Source organism: Sabethes cyaneus, chromosome 2 (assembly GCF_943734655.1).
Source record: "Sabethes cyaneus chromosome 2, idSabCyanKW18_F2, whole genome shotgun sequence".
NCBI lineage: Eukaryota > Metazoa > Arthropoda > Insecta > Diptera > Culicidae > Sabethes > Sabethes cyaneus.
The window spans coordinates 156,756,582-156,778,197 of NC_071354.1; the positions used below are offsets into that span (position 1 = coordinate 156,756,582).

The following is a 21,616-nucleotide window of genomic DNA, read 5'->3' on the forward strand; positions in this document are numbered from 1 at the left end:
CAAGTTAAATCGTCGCGTCGTCACATAAGATCAACTCGGCAGCCAGCCCGGATATGCCAGCATGTTTCACGAGGGAGGAAGGAGGAAAAACAACAATCCGAAGCGGTTTCTGACACGGTGCTTTTCCTTTCATTTGTCGAACGTGGCACATAGAGCGCTCGAAAGAGAGTAAAAACTTTAGAGCATGAAAACATATCCACGCGCAAATAAATCAGACCTGAAGCCGACTGGTGCCAGTCGTGCTTTCATTATATTGCAGCTCTACTATAGTCTATACCCCACCATCGCCTGGTAGGGTGACCGACATAGATGTGCATAGAGCGGTGATATAACCTTTCACTTCATTCAGAAACTTAGAAATAACTGCGGAATAAAAAGCAAAAGCAACTGGTGACCTATTCCCAGTGAGTAGCCACCAAAACCATTGAGTTTGAAAATATCGATAGCGGAAATGAAAAGTATGTTTGGAATTACCAAAATCAGAAACATTCGGAACATTTTTGTTGCGTTCTACAATTATTCCACTGAGAAATAACTCTACTAGACGTAGATAAATTTTTTGTTCTAATCACGATTTAGTCACTGCTTGTGTATAGGGTTGCTTTACAGTTATGTAACCTGCAGGTGAATGTTACACAGCTTGGTTTCTGTTTACTACATTACCCACTTCAACGAAGAACTTGTTGAACGTCGGACTCAATCCTCGTAAAATATTTTACAATTATGAATGCTATTAAGTTCTTGCTTGCTAAAACTTGCTCAAACTCCATGATAATATGCAAGCTTCCTGGTTAATCGCGGTGTAAAAAATCATCAACACTCCGCTTTACAATCTACATTTGAAGTCGGAAGAAGCCCATTGGGGAATTGGTGTAATCTACAACAGCATAATTTTTAAAACGGTGAAAATTTTTAGAATCAAAAACAATTTAAGACACAAAAACTGTGAATCGATTAGCCCAGGGCAGGAGTACCGATGCGCTTATCTCAAAATGTTTGAAAGTGCAAACAATACCTACATACCAAAATTCTCTCAAAGTATATAGGGTATGCGTACCCTTAGGGGAGGTAATACCAATAGTGGTTGTACGTGAATAAAATACTTCCTTTGTGAGAAAAAATGCAATTATGCTTCTAAATACCGTATACATGATGTGCACCTGGATTCCACAGGTTCGCATGAAATAATCCTTACTTCTCTTAGCGGTAAAATGAAATCAGTAAAAATATTCCAATGGTTTTGTTAAGATTTCCTGATTAAAATTTAATTCTGCGTAGCTACTGAAATAGGTTTTGAATTTTATCTTTTTTGGATATTATTTATTTATGAGTTTTAAAAATTTTAATCTGTCGAGCGTATCAAGTGAGTACTTAATGTCACGCAAACAAGCAGAGCCAGTTTGTATAAATTTTTATTGCAGTAATTGAATGTTTAATGTGTTGCCTCCCTTATGGGTTCACGATGCCTCCACTCTAGGGACCTCGGTAGAAACCGTACCACCACTATAAGAAAACCAATAATAGAAGTAGAAGAATCTTTTTCTTTAACAAAATTCGAATTTTTATTGATTGCAACCATTATTTTTAGTAAGATTAAGAATGTTTCATTCATATCGTGTGCGTGTGGATGTATATGTGTTCTGATATCACTGTATTTTGACCAAAAATTTGAAATTTTACTGCTAAATGCGCCACTACTGGTACGCACATTCATAGTTGAACGGGACCGTAATAGGCTTTTGACCTGCGACCTGCGATCTTGTTGTTTACCTTTAGTAATACACTAGTAATTCTTGCTTCTATTATTAAAGGCGATTACTTTACCGAGTTGTAGAAATCCTGAGGTTTTCAGCTGCGGAATTTTTGTACATGAATCAGGCAATCTGTACCAATGTTTTGCAAAACTCTTCACAGACGGCTTCGTTCTCTTGCATTATGCGAATTTACGAACTGTCATCAGATGTTCTATACATGTGGGTTGGAGACAACAATTCGGGAGCTGACAAAAGGGGAGAGACGTCAATGAGGCAAAAGGGCTTTCTTGCATAATATTTATGATTATTTAATTAAATATTATCATACGATCTAATTGATCTTAATGATCCTGGGGTGCGGAGGAGCCATGTATGTATGTATATATGTATGTATGGGGGGAATCCACCATCAGTTCAAGGTCCTGCCAGTGTATGTGGGTAGACTTACAGTAGATCCAAATTTGATTGTCAAATGAATTTCACACTAACGCTGTTGTAGAAGCACCAAACGGGATTGGGCGGACCCACAAGCGGAGACACTTGTGCGCATTCCGGTATTCTAATAATTTTCTTCCAGCATTAAGATCCTTCCATGTAACAATCAATTTCGCTGCACCAGATTTAATCCATGTGATGGTTTGTTTGTTCGAAGAGTGCAACATAAATATTGTTTCAGACCTTCAGGAGTTTCCTCCTAGTGATTCCGGTTGACTCCTCACTCTATCCTCCAGTCTTCCACTCATATGATGCCTCTGTATTCATGAATTTATAGGTAGGAACTTGGGATGGCTAGAGCTATGCTGGACGCATCTTCATCGCCCTCTCCCTTTCATACCCTCCTGGGGTGCGGAGAAGCCATCTTCATTTACTAAAGGAGCATAAATTATTGAAGATGTACAAATGTTTTAGAGATCGAAAGGGGGTGACCCCAAGTAAGATCGAGCTACCAGCTGGTACTCAGCGGGTATGGTTCGAGGAGGAACCACCAGCAGACTGGTTCGAAGGTCTCATATAGCCGTCCTGTAAGAAGAACCATTGACTCAAACCCTGAAATAACTCTTCTCAACTCGGCAGCTCTCTTCAGGTTTTTGTTCCATAGACTAAGACCACTACAAAAATCCTTTGCTGGCGAATGGCACTTCGAGCGGCACGCTCCACAACGGACAAATGGCAGATCCTAGAGAAATTTCCAGAATTGAATTTGCAAATCCTTCCAGCATGCAAAACGAAATTAGTTTTAAAAGACTGTAAACATGGATTTCTAACCAAACTACCACGTGCCACCCTTGACAGTTTCATGTCAAGCGTCAGGATAGCGATTGAGCGATTGGACTCGTTTCTTAGGTTAGAACAATGCCAGCTCAAAACGCTGAAAAAAGGCCATTTTCGACTCGACTATTTTTGATTGAAATGAAATTTTCCTGATAAAAATTCATTTTCCTCCAAACTTGATTTTTTTACTTTTTTTCAAAAAATCATATCTTGAAAACTACTTATTTGATCAAAATCACGTTAAAGGAAAAGCTGTAAGAAATTAAGTGCATTTTCAGGAAAAAGATGCACTGATCGAAAAAACTTTTCAAAACCATGATAAAGATCATAAAATGTCGATTATCTCAAAGCCTTCCTCTCCGATTTGCCTATTTTTTTTTAAATAGCGTAAATTATGCGCTAAAATCCGGTGAAGAGCTATCGATGGACACTCTTTCGGACGAAAAAATCAAGTTTAGTGGAAAATGGATTCCTGCGTGGTTTCCAACATATCAGGAAAATTTCATTCCAATAAAAAATAGTCGAGTCAAACAGTTTTGCTAGTTGAGCTGTAATTGCTCGTTAATTGCTGGTTTTCAGCAAAGTGATAGACTGTCGAATCGACTGATGTTAAACATAACATAACATAACATAGCCCGGCGGGTGTCTTCTTCTTCTTCAGCAGCATAGAGCCGGAGTGGCTCGTGCTGTTTCAAGCACACGTCTCCATTCAACTCGGTCTTGGGCCACTCGTCGCCAATTTCCTAGTCGTCTCAGAAGTCGCAAATCGCTTTCGACCTGGTCGAGCCATCGTGCACGTTGGGCCCCCCTGTTCCTGGTGCCGGTGAGGTTGTTGAAGAGGACTATTTTCGTCGCACAGTCCGGCATCCTTACCCCCACCGTAGCCTGCTAACTTTCGCTAGATGTACGATGGGAGTCTCCCCAAGCAGTGCCTGTAGCTCGTGATTCATACGCCTCCGTCACTCTCCGCTTTCAGTTTGTACTCCGTCAAATATCGTCCGCAGCACTTTCCGCTCAAACACGACAAGGGCGCGTATGTCCTCCGTAAGCAGCGTCACGGCTTCAAGTCCATAAAGAACTACCGGTCTAATAAGGGTTTTGTACATTGTTAGCTTCGTGCGGCAGCGTACACTTCCTGATCGTAGCGTTTTACGAAGGGCAAAGTAGGCCCGATTTCCCGGTTGGATGCGCCGTTGGATCTCCTTACTAGTGTTGTTGTTCGCGATCACCAGCGATCCCAAATACACGAACTCCTCTACCATTTCTAGTTCGTCGCCTTCAACGGTTACCGTCCGTGGGAGGCGCGCGTTTGTTTTCTTTGAGCCTCTTCCTTTCATGTATTTGGTCTTCGACGCATTTATTTTTAGCCCAATTCTCCTAGACTCCGCTTTCAGTCTGGCGTAGATTGCCTCCGCCGTCGCAAAGTTCCTGGCAATGATATTGAAGTCATCTGGAAAGCCTAGAAGTTGGCTACTCTTGGTAAAAATCGTGCCTCTCGTTTCAATGCCCGCTCGTCGGATCACCCCCTCAAGAGCGATGTTGAACAGCATGCAGGATAGACCGCCACCTTGCCTCAACCCTCGTCGCGTTTCGAAGGGACTCGAGAGTTTCCCAGAGATGCGTACGAAACACATCACTCGATCCAATGTAGCTCTGATCAGTCGCGTCAGTTTGTCCGGAAAACCGTATTCGTGCATTATCTGCCATAGCTTGTCTCGATCGACTGTATCGTATGCTGCTTTGAAATCAATAAAGGTGTGATGCGTGGGCACGTTGTACTCGCGACATTTCTGCACGATCTGTCGGATAGTAAAAATTTGGTCCGTAGTTGCGCGAGCCCCAATGAAACTCGCCTGATAATTCCCTACGAAACTTTGCGCTATCGGTGACAGCCGGCGTAACAGGATCTGGGAGAGTACCTTGTAGGCGGCGTTTACCAGCGTAATACCACGATAGATGCAGCAGTCTAGCCGGTCACCCTTTTTGTAGATGGGACAAACCACTCATTCCATCCATTACTCCGGTAGCTTTTCCACCTCCCAAATCCTCAAAATAACCCAGTGTAGAGATTTTGCTAGCGTTTATCCGCCATGTTTCTAAAGCTCTGCCGGTAGGCGGTCCTTCCCAGCGGCTTTATTGGTCTTCAGCAGCCCGATTTCTCGTTTGACTTCTTGGAGATCAGGTGTTAGGAGATTACTATCTTCCATGGGCGCTCCTAGGTTAATTTCCGTTCCGCCTCCTTCTGCGCTTTTTTCTCCTCAGGATCGTGGTCAACTGGTTCCTAGCTCGTCGGTATTTGGCCAGGTTCTCTCTAGTGGCAATACTTAAATAATTTTTCCAAGCATTTTTTTTTTCTCCTCCACCACTTGTTGGCATTCCCCATCAAACCAATCATTTTGTATACTCCGAGGCTCAATACCTAGTGCCGCAGTAGCGGCCTCTCCGATGGCCGAGTGTGTTCTGCCCCAACCGTCTTCGAGGTTTGAAGCACCTAACTCGTCGGAAGAAGGCAGTGCCTCATTAAGTACTCGCGCGTAGTTCTCGGCAGCTTGTGGGTTATCTAGCCGCCTGATGTTCAGCCAAGGAGGGCGGCTTTGACATGTCCGGTATACGGTGGACAGCTTTGAGCGCACATGTACTGCTACTAGGTAATGGTCAGAATCAATATCCGCACCCCGACGGGAGCGTACGTTCGTGATGTTAGAGAAAAACCGGCCCTCTATGAGAACGTGGTCAATTTGGTTCATTGTACATTGGTCAGGTGATCTCCAGGTGGCTTTGTGGATATCCAGCAAACCACAAGTCGTATAATAATGTGTGAAAATCATCTTAAATATCGCTAAACAAACTCAAAATCGTACATAAAGCCTAATAAAGCGCACCCTAGTTTACATTTATTCGCACAAAATGATAGTAACTGATTTCCAAACGATTTTAGTCACCGAATTGTATAGCATTATGGAACTAATCATGTTGAGTCGGATTTCATCGTATACAAATGCTTATGAATGTGAATTGTTCTCATATAATTTGCAGTACGTATATCGCCTCCAAAACAGTACGCATATGCTGGTTTCGTGCATCGAATGCGATTTTTCTAGATATATATCGGTACATAGATCATATTTGTTACTTTGATATACGTACGAAAATGTTTGCTGGGTATCCTTGCGCGGGAAAAAGGTGCTTCGGATCACCAGGCCTCGGTAAGCTGCGAAGTTTATACATCGTTGGCCGTTCTCGTTCGTATCGGTGTGCAGGCTATGGGGTCCTACCACCGGTCTATACTTCTCTTCCCTACCGACCTGGGCGTTCATATCCCCGATGACGATCTTGATGTCCCGTGACGAGCAGCTGTCGTACGTTGCCTCCAGCCTCGAGTAGAACGCTTCTTTCTCATCGTCGGGTCTACCTTCGTGCGGGCAGTGCACGTTAATGATGCTATAATTGAAGAAACGGCCTTTTATCCTCAATACGCACATTCTCTCGTTGATCGCCTTCCAATCAATCACGCCATCCTGCATTCCGCCCAGAACTACAAAGCCCGTTCCCAGTTCGTTGGTGGCGCCACCGCTCTGGTAAAATTGGGCCTTTCCGCCACGGATCTTCCATACCTTCTCTCCTTTGCGACAGATTTCCTGCAGAGCTACGATGCCGAGTTTGCGGGGCTCCAGCTGTTCAATCAGCACCCGCTCGCAACCTGCGTAATTTAGCGATCTGCAGTTCCAAGTCCCGAGTCTCCATTCGTCGTCCTTGTTCCGTCGCCTAGGTCGATGCCGAATATTCCGCTCCGAATATGCTTGAATGTTGTTAGTTTTTTAATTTAGGTGTGTAGCCGTAAATCTACATCTACACTACACATGCAAACACACAAAAATAATTGTTGGATTAGTAATTTAAAAGGTAGGGCCCTGTTCTGTAGGTCATGTCGAACAACTCGACTCGACTCAGTCACTGTCGAGTGTCGAATAGGGGAAGAACGGGCATCATAGCGGTTTAGCAGTCTGCCACAGATCACAGCCTAGAACAGGTGTCCCAAGGGAGAACCTACGCAAATTACATATCGCATGCTATAGTACAATAGTTAACAGTTTTAGAATAAATGTAGTCTGTTATCAGTTAATTGAACGTGTTTCGTAAGAATAGAAATGTTATTTTTAGTGTAATTGTGATATTATTTATTGAATTCTCGGAGCCTTAATTGCCCGTGTCGTCATCATCACCAGTCCGAGGAAGGAAGGACAATCGGTCGTTGGCCGTGGACGATTGGCCATCTAAGCTGGTTTCCTCTCAGTGAAAGTGAAAGACCACACAACTTTTGTACTTCTATGTCAACCAAATGATGTCCGGGGCAAGTTGTTTTATGTGTATCTATGAGTTTGAATTCAACAATAATTGTTGATTGAGATTTATGTTGTTCGAATATGTGTTTACTGATATTAAATATGTGTTTACTAAAATTAATTCGGACAACTCTACAGAGAACCGCTTATAAGATGATGATAAAATCATGACAAATTAAGAATATAGCATTTTCAAAACCGTATCTTCAGGCTACCATCAATTCTATTTATATTATGGTGTTCTGTAATCTTAAGATTTGCTGTCCAAAATGCTCATTTTTCTTGGTCATCCTATTCCGGTTGTAGCTAGTTACGACTGTATTAATCCCACCCGTTTCACAAACCAGAACGACAAAAAACTATATTTCGTGTTTCGGTGATGAAAGATGTAGGTATACAGTGAACAAGAAATGTATTAGATCTGTCTACCACACCTCTGATATCTAACCACAGTCTTGGATGCGGTTTACCAGCAAGCAAAGAGATTGCCATTTTGGGGCACGAATAAACCGCATTGTATGTTATTTAGACTAGAGTCTCAGCTATCTAGCTTTTAACTGCGCCTACACCATGGGAATTCCCTTGCCAGTTCCTATAAGTACTACCACCAGCACCTTCGTTTGCTATAGCAAAGCCACCGGATGGCTGCGAAGCACATTCAAATAAGAGACTGACAACGTGGCAGCAGCCGCAAATCGCAGACCGGTTGATTCATGCTACTCAAAATGTTGCTCCTACCTGTTGCCATTCGCGAAGAAGCAGCGCGCATTCGGCCTTGAATGGCCTCGGCGCTTTCGAACTGCCGCGGTACGCGCGTTCGTCTGGCATATTGAACGCCGAACCATTACCAACACACCATCTGACATCCAATGCAATCGAAACCGTTGAACTCGATTTATTATTAGAACCTAAGTCACCGTAAAGTCTGAAGATATAACTAACACTCCTCACCCTGGCGGCATTCGCCGTTGCTGGTGATCTTTTCTTTTTTTTTTCATTCATTCTAGAATGCCGATTCAGGCGCCGCAATGGACAGAGTTTCTCAGCTGTCCGGTTTGCTGCAACGAATTTGCGGCGAATCTACGTCCACCAATCAGCCTAGGATGTGGCCACACCATATGCCGTACTTGCTTAGCGACGCTGCACAGGAAGCAGTGCCCCTTCGATCAGGTGAGTGCTGCCAACCCTTATTCCAACTTATGTAATTAAATTTGTTTTCGCAAGAGAAATCGAAGCTTTTATGAATGATCTGAAATATTGTAATATTTTTTAACGAAGTAGATTCTAAGAAGATATACTATGTATTAAAATTGCTTTTCGCACAAAACGGATAGGTTGCGATTGACAATAATTCGAAGTTGCATGGGTAGGTATACAGCTCATTTTTAATGAGGGGCTGTATGTTCAAGTATCTCTTGGCAATCCATCCAATAATTCCACCAGCGTGTATCAGTGTCAAATATTTTTTTCCAATAAAATGTCAACGGATTCCGTGGAGGCAACGTTGATAGGCAATTGACCATCATCCAATCAACATGAAAGCAGCAGCGACTAGTGAATGGCAGAAACTTTTGAATATTTCAATTTCCAATTTTGCACTTCCTACATAAGTTTACTACCGGGAATCAATTCCTGTTTGGGCAGGTAATTAACCGACGGAGCACAATGCACCGTCGAAATCCTCTCGTGTGCGAATTTTGGCACAAATTATTCACCCAAAAGGTTCTGGTCAGCACCGTTTGCTAACGTCAGAAGAAGAAATAATTTTATGACTCACTGTAGTGTGTATTAAAACATCACCGAGAGCCTTCAGCAGTATTTGTAGCGAAGAAAAAAAAACTGAGGCTGTTGGCATTGCTGTCAGCAGCACCACATGTACGGTATAGTTCTCTGTTCGTTTGCTAGAAGAGGTGAGACGGTGAGACTGCATGGCGGAGCCAAACTAAGGACTGCGATGACGTCAACATTGGAAGTGATGCACAAGTATAACGTAAAACGATTTGATTTCATGCTTATCTATGGAATGAAAGTTGCACTTCAGCCATAAAGTTTCTAGATCCAAATGCAAACAGAAATTTAGCCATGCCGTAACTCTTTGAGTAATCAGAAGGAAAAGTAGGCTCCGAACGGTACAGAATCAGAAAATCACTGGGGAAGCTAGAATTGTCTTTTTATAGATAATTTTCAGAAATGTGGCATTTAAAAAGATTAAAGTTGAACTAGGTAATCAGTTATTGTTGAAAAATATCACACAACAGATTTTTAAATTTTATCACTGAAAGTCGACACTAATCTAAATTTGTAGCGTGGGTAATAAATTTTGTAAAAATAATACCTGTTAAAATAATAATACTTCTACCAAACGGTATGAACCGATTTATGATTTACAATGGAAAACATTGAAAAACTATTTTGAAATCCGGAATAAAACAAACAGTTCAACTTTTTAATTGAAATTTGTGCCGAAATCCGTCCGTTGCATGTTAGTTATACGCGAATAAGCGTAATTTCATGAATATGCATGTTAAGCGTTGTAGATGAATGTGCAACTCAATTCCAGCACAATAAATCATCATCGATCGCAACAATTCAATCGCTTCTTGGTTTAGGACTTAGAGCCGCTCATGGTGATGATTTTAAAGTTTATCTTTCCTGATTAAACCGATGTTTCTTCGTCGGTTGTATATTAATAATAAAATTGCTTCAATCATACCACACAAAGCCGAGGTACTATTGGCCTATTTTTTGGAAAATAAAATCAGAAGCACCGCTTTCGGCACCAAAAGACTTTGATGACTTATAGTTACACTAAGAAGGCGCGACATGCCATACACAATCCAACTCATTTTCTACTAGGTACAGTAATCGTTAAATCAGCCAATTGTTTCTTAAACAATGGGAAAACTAAAAAAGTAATAAATAACGTCGTGGATAAAGGTGGCCCTGTGGTGTTCTCATGAAAATTTACTGTAATTAGTCGTGGCATATCGCCAGTATGCAAAACGCCTTGGTTGAAAGTTTAAAATTGTGAACTAAAATTGAGCGTTATGGAAATACAGTGGTAGATGGCTGCCGAAATTAAATTCAAATAAAAAGTTTGTTTAACGTATTGATAAACGCCGTGAAGATACTCATAGTCTCAAAAAATGATACTGTGGCAACATGGCGAACAATCATTGGAAAAGTGCCTGAACGTTTGAAGCAAGACCCGGGCGCAGGTCCCAATTCCACGCATATTTGCAAGTGAAGCCCCCGGCTACCTATAAAGAATGTGTCACAAGAGCTCACTGATGCGCGAAGAACGGAACGTTTCCAAAGCTGTAAACAAGCGCTGCGCTTGCGCCGCTCAAAACCAGTTGCCAAACATTGTGCTTTCGAACGAGAAAACATTTTGTGTTGAACAATTCGTCAACAAACAAAACGTTCATGTTTGGCTTTCGGGACGTGTCAGCGATAGTTCTGATAAATTACGGGCTACCTACCACACGTCGACGGGGAGTCGTCCAATTGATAGCTATTTTTCTGTCAATGGAAACGCAATCACGTGCAAATATGCGTTTTTTTTTGTTAGAGGAGGAGAGGCTTAAACTTTTTAAACTTGAACTAAATATGCATTAAACATGTCTAGATTTTCGACAAAAGAGTAATGTACAGGATTTTCCCAAATATTTGACATAGTTGTTAATTCCAGGCCAGCCATTCATTGCAAGTCGGTTCCAGAGGCGTAGACGACAGGCATCGCGAAAATATTAACTTAAAACATTAAAATAAAGAAAATCAACTACAAGGGAAATTGTGTTTTGCAGTTGCATTAACAAACTGAAAAAAATTATCAAATATAGGGGGCTAAAAAATTCAAGCGTATAGATCTTTAATCGATCGATTTATGGAGTTTGTTGATTTTAGGGACAACCAAAATCCCGAGAAAATCTACATCTCTCTCATAGTATTTGAACTTCGAAAAAAAACGATACGTGAAGCTATTTGTTGAAATCCTTATTGATCATCGAATAAAATGGCGAACGAATCCATCATCTCCCATCACAAAGAGATCCGAGAGAAGTACAGAGCGTACAGAGCGTGTGAAAATAATCCAAAATTCAGGATCCATTCACTTTGGCTCGACCACATTTTTCCTCGACGATGGCCTTGAAAAAAAAAACGAATCGCAAGCTGTTCGAAAAGGACTCGCCAGTATTTTAACCCATTTCACAGCAAAAATAGTTAATTATTTTCTGGGTTTGATGAATTCGAGAATCATTGTGTGGTCGAAATGAAGGTCGACACGTTATTCGTCAGCTACTCTTGGTTTACTAGTGGAACAATGCCGAGGTTTGTTGAAGCGTCCATGTCTGCAACCGAAGTGTTTGTCTGCCCATGGCTTCAAAGCAGCCGCCATTAGTTCGACCGTTTTCGCGATTTTCAAATCTCACATTCCTGCTAGTTTGAGAAGCAAAATTAGCAGAATCTGAATCAATATCAACTACTACCTGGACAATGTTCACTATGGATCAAATTTTCACTTTGCGACGAACGAAAAGTCGAAAGGTTGAATGAATAAATAACGTCCGAAAGACCGAAAGCGGATGTTAAGAACAAAGGGATAAAAATTAAAGAAATAAGAAATAGAGTCTGAAGGAGGACAAACGCGCGTTCAACGAACGGTAATCGTTGACAGCGGCGAACTAATGGTAGATAAGCTCGTAAATTTGGGATGGCGAATAACAACACAAGTCAGAAGATCCAACGGCACAATCAACCAGGAAATCTGGTCTATTTTGCCCGTCGCACACCGTCGTTTGAAGCGGACAATGTACAAAAACCGTATACGATCACTACCCAGGTAACCAATAAGCATTTCCAATGCAATTTAAAAGCAAGCCAATAAGCATTTAAGTTGCCTTAAATGCTACTTAAATGCTATTTTGGCAAAATATGCGGTTACTTTACTGCTAGCCCTCTTATAGTGCTGACAATGCTTATTTGCAGCTAGTTACCAGCAAGAAGAATTTAAATAGAATTGTGGATGCCAATTTCCAGCAGTTATGCGGTCAAAAAGCTGATAAACAACAACCTGCAGTATAAAACGCCAGGGATGCTAATAAACGACTGATTTACTGCTTATTTTAATGCTTATTGGTTACCTGGGTAGTTCTTTATAGACTTCAAGCTATGTTGCTGCTGGCGGCCTCGAGGTGTTCGAATGAAAGGTGTTGCGGACAAGATTTGGCGGAATTTAAACTGAAAGTAGAGAATGGCGGAGGATTATGAATCACGAACTATATGTATTGCTTGAAGAGAAGCCCATCGTATATCTGGTGGATGTCAGTAGGTTACGGTGTCATGCACCCGTCGTAGGGATGCCGGACGAAAATACGATGAAAACGGTTGTCTTCAACAACCCCGCCGATACAATTTGATCACGGTCGTTTCCAGACCAATACTGGCGATGAAAGCTTCGTTAGTCATAGTCGATTTTGGTCCCAGGATTGGACAAGTTCACTTTTACACCTAGCGACCTGGTGCTGAGTGTGCCACTCATCGCTATCTGCAATCGTTCGAAAGAAGAGTTCACGTCCCCATGCAGTAGGAAAAGTCGTTCATGCTCCCTGTCAAATAAAGCCCGAACAAACGTACTTACTTACATTACTTTAGTGGCAACGGTCCGTCTCCGATCCTGCGCCGAACGAGTTATGGTCCTCCAGTACTGTCGGTCCTGGGCTGTCGTTCTCCAATTCTCACGAACAGCAGCTGAACGAGCGTCGTCTTCAACAGCGCACACCTCTCGGGGTCTATCTCGGAGTTTAAGGCCTCTTCCTGGTTCTCTGCTGAAAATAGTTTTGGCTACGCTTTCATCAGGCATTCTGGTCACGTACCCAACCCACCGCAGCCTGCCACATTGTACTACCTTCACTATATCAGCATATTTGTAAACTTGCTATCATGCGTCTGCACCACACTCCATTTTCCATTTTGTCACCAAGCATGGATCGCAGAATTTTACGCTCAAAAACCCCAAGCACTCGTTGATCAGCTTCCTTTAGCGTCCACGATTCATGTCCGTAAAGAGCCACCGGGAGCATTAGTGTTCTGTAGAGCACCAGTTTTGTGCGAATTTGCCAACCACGGGACTTCAGCTGGCTTCGTAATCCGTAGAAAGCCCGATTAGCGGCTGTAACTCATCGTTTCACTTCGCGGCTTACATCATTGTCACATGTCACGAGTATACTAAGGTAAATTCCTGTACTACTTCATATCGTTCCCAATCTAACTCCACCTCGGCACCAACGTAGCTTCGTCTCCCACGTCCCCTGCCAGCAATCATGTACTTCGTTTTGGCGGTGTTTCTGGTTAGCTCCAATATCGCCGCTTGCCTTTTAAAAGGCCTGAAGGCCTCTTCCGCTGCTCTACGGTTGATTCCGATGATATCGACGTCATCCGCAAAGCCAAGAAGCATGCGATATTTTGTGATGATAGTTCCATTCCTTCCACGTTTGCTCTTCATATTGCATCTTCCAAGGCAATGTTGAATAGCAGCGTCACGAAAGCGGCTGAGGTCTCACCTGCTATTCTAACACATGATTTGGACCCATCTAGCGTTGCACGAATCAGTGTAACTAGTTTCGTCGGAAAACCATGTCATAGCCACAGATCATTTCGTTTGACTGAATTGTACGCTGCCTTGAAGTCCACAAACAGATGATGTGTCTGCAAGTTGTACTCCCGGAACTTATCTAGTATCTGACGCAGGGTAAACATCAGATCCGTGGAGCGACCCTCACCAAAAGCAACTTGGTATTCGCTGACGAAGGACTCCGCTAACGGTCTAAGTCTGCAGAAGAGGATACGGGAAAGCATCTTGTAGGCAGAATTGAGCAATGTAATTCCTCGATAGTTTTTACACTCCAGTCGATGTCCTTTTGAAAAATTGGGTAAATGAGGTCATCAAACCACTCCTCTGGCATTTGTTCTTCCTCCCAGATCCTGACAATGATCCGGTGGATTACTTCGTACAGACGTTTGCTCCCCGCTTTTAGAAGTTCAGCCGGGATACCGTCCTTCCCAGCAGCCTTACCGGTTTTCAGCTCACTGATTGCCTTCTTCGCCTCCTCCTGTGTTGGTGACTCCACAGCTTGGCCATCGCTTACAATTCTTATCCTGTCTCTGCTGATCTCCGCGATTACCTCTTCATTCAACAGTATCTGGAACTGCTCCTTCCACCTGACTGCTACCGCAGTTTTGTCAGTAAGCAGGTTGCGAACACTATCATTTCACATCACAGCCATGTGATGTCGTTGGTGGCGTATCACTCCTCTGCGCCGGCGAGCACGTGCTCCTTGTACTCACGTTTTTTTAGACGATGGGTTCTTTTTTCCGCAGCTCTAGTCTCTTTGTACCTCTCTCTGTTTTGACGCGTTGCCGCAGTGAGCATGCGACTCCTGGACTGGTTCTTTTCATCTGTCACTCTCTGGCATTCGGCACCAAACCAGCTGTTACGATGTCTTCCACGCGTCGTACCTACCACCTCTCCCGTAGCTGTTTCGAAGGCACTATGGATGTTCCTCCACAGCCCATTTATATCTTCTCCTTCTACCTGCTGTTCTGCACTGCACTGCCCCGCCATCTGCCGTCAACCGCTGGATGTTGAAACGCAGCGTCCTCTAAGTGCGAGCCTTCACCGTGTTCGACAGCCTTGCACGAATCTTTCACACTACGGGATAGTGGTCAGAGTCGATATTTGGTCCCTGAAAAAACCGTACATCGATGACATTCGAAAAGTAACAACCGTCAATCAAGACATGATCGATTAGAGAGCTAGAGTCTCCATTTGGTGTACCACCAGGTGTGTTTCCGAATATTCAAACGTGGAAAGTAGGTGCTACAGATTACCATTCCTCTGGCCGCGGCAAAATTTATGAGCCTCAGACCGTTACGACAGATGAAAGCTATGTCTTCCAATGACTGGACGGAAGAATTCCTTCCTTTCGAGCTGCGCATCTCCGATGATGATTTTCACGTTATGTTTTGGGCACTCTCCATAGGTCCTCACGAGCCTGTCGTAGAACTCGTCGTTAGCATCATCGGATATATCGTTTGTCGGTGTGTTGACATTGATTAGGCTGTAATTGAAAAATTTTCCCCATATTCTCAACACACATATACGGTCATCTACGGGCCTCCACCGGATAACTCGCTGCTTTGGCTTACCCAACACTACGAAACCGACACCATATTCTGCTTTTCTACCGCCACTGTAACTGAAATGCCTGCAGTAGGATCTACTGTACGGAACTCCCTTTCTCCGGAATTTGGCCATCGAACTTCCTTTATTGTAACGATCTTCATTTCCGAGTCGATGCAGCTCTCGAGCAAGCAAGCCAGCTCGTGCCTGTTCATGGAGAGTTAGAACATTCCAGGTACCAAGTTTCCAAACTTTATCCATTACTCGTTTCCTTGTTTCTTGCCGTGTCATATACCGATTGTTCCGTTCTGTATTTTCTTCTTCGTTGTTTGTGGTAAGTGAGAATTTCGGTTACTACCTTACCGGGGTCGCGATACCTACATCCCGCTAATGGGTCTGCCATCTTAGGTATAGCTTGCGGGATACTGCATATCATAATCTGCCGCTCGCTCCGAGACAGACACTGTGTGAGCCGCCCCTCACCTGGGGTACAGGCGTTCAAGTACGCACCTCCTAGCTTAGCTGCTCCAGTATGAACATGAAGCATTTCCAGGTAATCGATCGTCATCATTTGACTTAGATCTGCGTGAAGGCGCTAGGTTGGAGCTTGAGAAATCCAGAGCTATGTTTGACGTTCCTACCAAGCAACTCTCCCCATTTCACACCCACCGAACAAACGTACGTGACCAATTATCGTAGTATCACATCACATCCTTTTGTGTTTTAGATTCTGGTTGGTCCTGTTTTGTGCAAACGGCTACCATGGCAATCAGATCAACACAGGGGGTTACCCCATCTTTCTTCACACGTTGGTAAAGTCTAACAAATCGTTGCATTTGCGTTAAAACTCGCTGCATTGTATTCTGACTATTTTAGAAATAGTTTAGGGGTTCCCTAAGGAAGTAACATTAATCCACTATGATTCTATTATTCTCAATATTCCAATATTCTTCAACGAAATATACTACTTGTTTTTATTTGGAGTACACATAATGTATGCTGACGACCTGAAGATATATTATGACACGGAACCTTGAAGACGGATTGATCATTTTCAAGACCTGAGAAATCACATGACTATTGGTGCTCAAAAATTAAAATGATCTGTGATTTCGTTTGGCCGTAATCATGGGAAACTACCCAACTAAGCCAGAATGTATAAGCTCTGCGAAAGATCTAGTAGTCATCCTGGACACAAGTTTTACCTTTTGCGGTCATTGCTTTAGCCAAATTCATGGTCATGGACCATATGACCACTATGAGTTGCATGCGTCAGTCTGCAAGATTAAACAGGAACTACGATTCAAAAGCATAATAATTGCTTGTGAGAATTTTTTTCTACTTTGTAATTCTATGTTATCAAGTCACAAGAATATTGATGCTAGATTCATCTCTATTGACCGCGACTAGAAATCAATACTATTACATTAAATGGTGTCAGGAGTCAAAAGTTTTCAACTACGAAACGCTACGTAACTGTCTAAAATGCATACACTACTTAATAAGTAAGATTTTTTGTTGAAATAAAAGAGCATGAGATGCGGATATTACAACGAGATCCGGTGCAGGAATATAGTTGAAGGCGATCAAGAGTTACGAGATTTACACACCTTTAATGTCCCCTAGCAAGGACACGTAGCGTCACCGTGAGATGATGACGGTAATACGGGTCTCTTACTATGCCGGTTAATCTAATAGCCATACGAACCATACTGTGTCAAAAACCTATTCTACCCGACCATCTTCGTTATTGTGGAAGCATCAATCGCCCTGCACTAGGCGATATCGTCATAGATTTCAACTAATTGAGACCTATATCTCTTAATTCAATGTATACAGTTCTGTTGCCGCAACAAAACTAGACGCATAAATTTGAGTGTATTGATCTTAAGGTGCTGAAATCGATGAAAACAACACTTAGTGAGCTGCGACTGGTGCTTTCACGGTATATCATCAATTTTTCAAGTGCAAGCAAGTCGTACATGCAGATTAAAAAATATGACTCGTTGTCACTTCATGGTGAGAATGAAGTAATGAGAGAAAACCCCTCTGAAATACGGTTATCGTTTGCGTTTTGCTTTCACTAAGTTGAATTCATTTCAATCGATATTGGTAATGTCGTTAACGTGACGTAAAAATTATATCCGCAATAGGAGCTTGTATGTCATTTTTAAGATAAATTTAAACTTTTTTACTGTTTTAATATTTGTGGTTCTAACCAGTTATTTTTTTGTTATTCTTTGCAGACTATTATAACAACAGAATTAGATAATCTACCGGTAAACAATGCCTTACTGCAGCTGGTCAGCACAAGTAACACCGCCGGTAATAGCCCCGGGAGCGTCGGCACCAGCTCTGGCAGCTCATCCGCCGGATCATCGACCGTTGGTGGTGGTGCGTCTGCTAGCAGCACGATCGATCCAGATTTAAGCTCGCCCAGCGTACAGAATCTGAATCCAGATGATCTGCAGTGTTACAAAACTGCTAGGGGCTGCATCGAAGAGCTGGCGCTGTATCTAAAACCATACCCTAATGGTAATGCCGGTGGACTCCTGTCACGTCCGATGCAGCGCAAACTGGTTACGCTTGTGAACTGTCAGCTGATTGAAGATGAAGGTCGTGCGCGATCCTTGCGTGCCGCTCGCTCCCTAGGCGAACGAACTGTCACCGAGCTAATACTTCAACACCAAAATCCACAACAGCTGAGCACCAACCTGTGGGCTGCTGTGCGGGCTCGTGGCTGTCAGTTTTTAGGTCCAGCGATGCAAGAAGAAGTTTTAAAGCTGGTGTTGTTAGCGCTAGAAGATGGGTCGGCATTGTCGCGAAAGGTTTTGGTGATGTTTGTAGTGCAGCGTTTAGAACCTCATTTCTCACAAGCATCTAAAACTAGCATTGGCCATGTGGTCCAGTTGTTATATCGTGCAAGTTGCTTCAAGGTATCCAAACGAGAAGGAGATTCATCGTTGATGCAACTGAAGGAGGAATTTCGTACTTACGAAGCGCTTAGACGAGAGCACGATGCCCAAATAGTACAAATTGCTACTGAAGCCGGTCTCCGGATAGCTCCGGATCAGTGGTCTTCACTACTCTATGGCGACACGGCCCACAAGTCACACATGCAAAGTATCATCGATAAATTGCAAACACCGCAATCGTTTGTGCAATCTGTACAGGAGCTTATTATAGCTCTCCAGCGAACGGGGGATCCGGCCAATTTATCCGGATTGCGCGTTCACCTAAAACATCTAGCCGGCATCGATTCAAATGCCGAAAATCATGTGCCAACGTGGCGCGAGTGTTCGGTGGCACTAGAAGCGGTAAAACGGGTCGTTATAGGCCTGGTAGATTTTGTACAGCATCATGGCAACCGAAAGTTACAAGAACCAGGGCACTTGGCTCACAATAGTAAATATAAGGTAAGTTTGTGTCGCGACTTGAATTTCCGGGGTACTTGTCCACGAGGACCAAATTGTACATTTGCTCATTCGGATGAAGAACTGGAGAAGTATCGCACGAAGCTGCGAAAGAGTAACGTTAGAACTACCCCGAATGGAAAAGATCACGGCGAGTATATTGGCGATTTAGGAATGCCGTCCGGTTCCCTAGGATACCACTCATCTGGAGAAGAAGCTTCGCCAATGCGATATCCAAAGCCCACCCCGCCAATGAGATACCTTGACAAATCACCAATGAGTAGCCACAGTCATGCTAGCGGTAGCAGCAATAGTAACAGCAGTCACAATAGTCATCTAGCGCCGATTCCACCACATCAGCATCCATCCTACGCGAACGTACCACCGCCACCAACACCCCTTCAGCATGGTGGAAGTGGTACGAACTCGCGAAATTTCAATTTCAATCCAAATTACCCCACTGGAACAGGAGGTGGTAATTTGCCGTTCGGGACACGTCCGCCGCCACCGCCATTACCGCCACCAGCAGTTCACTCAACTGGCGGGCTACGAAATAACTTCATTCGACCACCGAGTGGAAATTTTATTGGTCACCCTCCACCACCTCCTCCGCCAATGCAGCACGCTGGACCCAGCAATGGACCACCTCCACTCAATGTACTACATGGAATAAACCATCCTCCATATCCCAATCCCGGCCAACCTCCATTGCATGAACAAGTTCATCCACCACTGATGAATGCTCCTCCACCGGCTCCATACGTAACCTCCAGTCAAGGGTTTCCTGATTATGCTGAAAAGAATGACCAACGTCGACAGTTTAATCCATGGGAAAATCAACCACCACCACCACAATCTTCTGTTCCTAATCCGATGAATCCAGCTGCAGTAAACACTGGTCCACAGCCGCAACAACAACAACAACAACAGCAACAGCACCAAATAGTTCCTCCAATCAACATGATGAGCCAACAGCATACGCCTAAATCTGCAATTAATCCATCGTTTTCCAATTCGTCTATGCAAGGAGGACATAAAAGTCATCACAATATGTCACCCTTAGCGGCACATTCGCAGCATTCAATGCCGGCCATACCACCCTCTCATCATCACCACCAACCGCACCATGCTGTACCTTCAACTGGTGGCAAGTACTATCAAGGGAATGCGCAAATATACCATAAACTGCGTGACTACCGGGATAAACACAACAATAGTCGTATGCATGTGCCGCATTCCCTCTCACAACCACCTACACAAGGTAACAACACAATGATGCAGCAACAACCAACGCATAATGCATTTGGAAACGGAGGAAGCAACAGAAGCAACATGCACACACCGCATCCACAAGTTGCAGCGACATCAAGCATGAACAGCAACAGTAACATATCGTCTGTAGCGGGAAACAATGGTGCATTGAATGGTTATCATGGTAACACTCCTTTACAGTTCAGCCGTAGTGAAACACTAGAGCTTTTCAAAATGCTGAACAATTCGGCTGACTTATCGCATTATGTTGGAGCTGCAACGAAAGAAATATTCGTTCGTTCCGATTCACTGCTAGCTGATGAGGATATGACAATTCCTGAGAATGAATTTGCTAACTCCGTAAATAACAAATATGGACCTATCTCGCGAATGACCAATCAGCAGCAGCATGGTAAGCCACGTGCCGACATCTCTTTTGCCGGTAGTATAGATAATGAGTGGTTGGGCCTACAGCAGCAATTTTATAACGAAGTTACCGGTATAGGGGAGCAATCCTCTTCCAATTGTTCATCCAATTCATCATCGTTCTATCAGCATGCACAACAGCAGCAGCAACAGCAACATCAGCAACAACATACCCCAGTATCCCAACAAGCGGCTGGTATCAAAATTGAACCAAACAATAATTCTCTGGAGCTGGATTTATTCCAAGTTGACCGCAAGCTGGATTACAGTGGTGACCCATTAAGTAGTGGTGGCAATCAGGCAAATACAACTACATCACAGTTGTTTCATCATAATCAAGTAGAAGCTCAACTGTTGCAACATCATCAACAACAGCACCAACAGCAGCATCTTCACGCTACCTCAACTACTCCACATATGGTAGGTTCAGCTGCGCAGCTACCGGGAAATCATTCATCGGCAATTTCTATGGCTTCGGTAGCAGCTGCATTTGGCATTCCGACGCATCATCAGCAGCAACAACAACAGCAAGCTGCAGTGCATTCGCACCATTCATCACCGCAGCCGCATCACCAACAGCAGCTCCAGCAGCAGCAGCAACATCTTTCGGTAATGCAGCAACAGCAACTACAACAGCAGCAGCAGCAGCAGCACCATCATCCTTTGCATGGGCACAAAATGCCGCCACATATTGCAGACACGGTTTCCCTAAACGAGCTAATCGGTGGTGGTGGGGGTGTGGACCTGAAAATGCAAAATTTCAGGGAGCTGAAAGATTTAAAGGTAAGTGTTTTGAAGTTAAAATGTTATTCTCCCAGCCCGCTTTACTTCCTTGACCCAGTCTTGAGTATAATTTCAGGAGAAACACATACTTTCACACGGTCTATTAGTTACCTTGGCAGGCCTCTTTCTGAATTGGAGTTTTGGTAGTCGAAACTCCGATCAATTTGAAAATCGACTGATTAATTTAGATCT

General features: G+C 43.4%; 1 protein-coding gene across 1 annotated transcript in view; it reads left to right on the plus strand.

The window, feature by feature from the left end:
* LOC128738284 (roquin-1) overlaps positions 1–21,616 on the plus strand; it is a 62,384-nt gene that overhangs the window by 28,597 nt on the left and 12,171 nt on the right. Inside the window, exons 2-3 of the mRNA XM_053833299.1 lie at positions 8,377–8,539; positions 17,798–21,424. Of these exons, the coding sequence (XP_053689274.1) occupies positions 8,378–8,539; positions 17,798–21,424 (3,789 nt within the window). The 5' untranslated portion in view covers position 8,377. The remainder of the gene's footprint in view (positions 1–8,376; positions 8,540–17,797; positions 21,425–21,616) is intronic.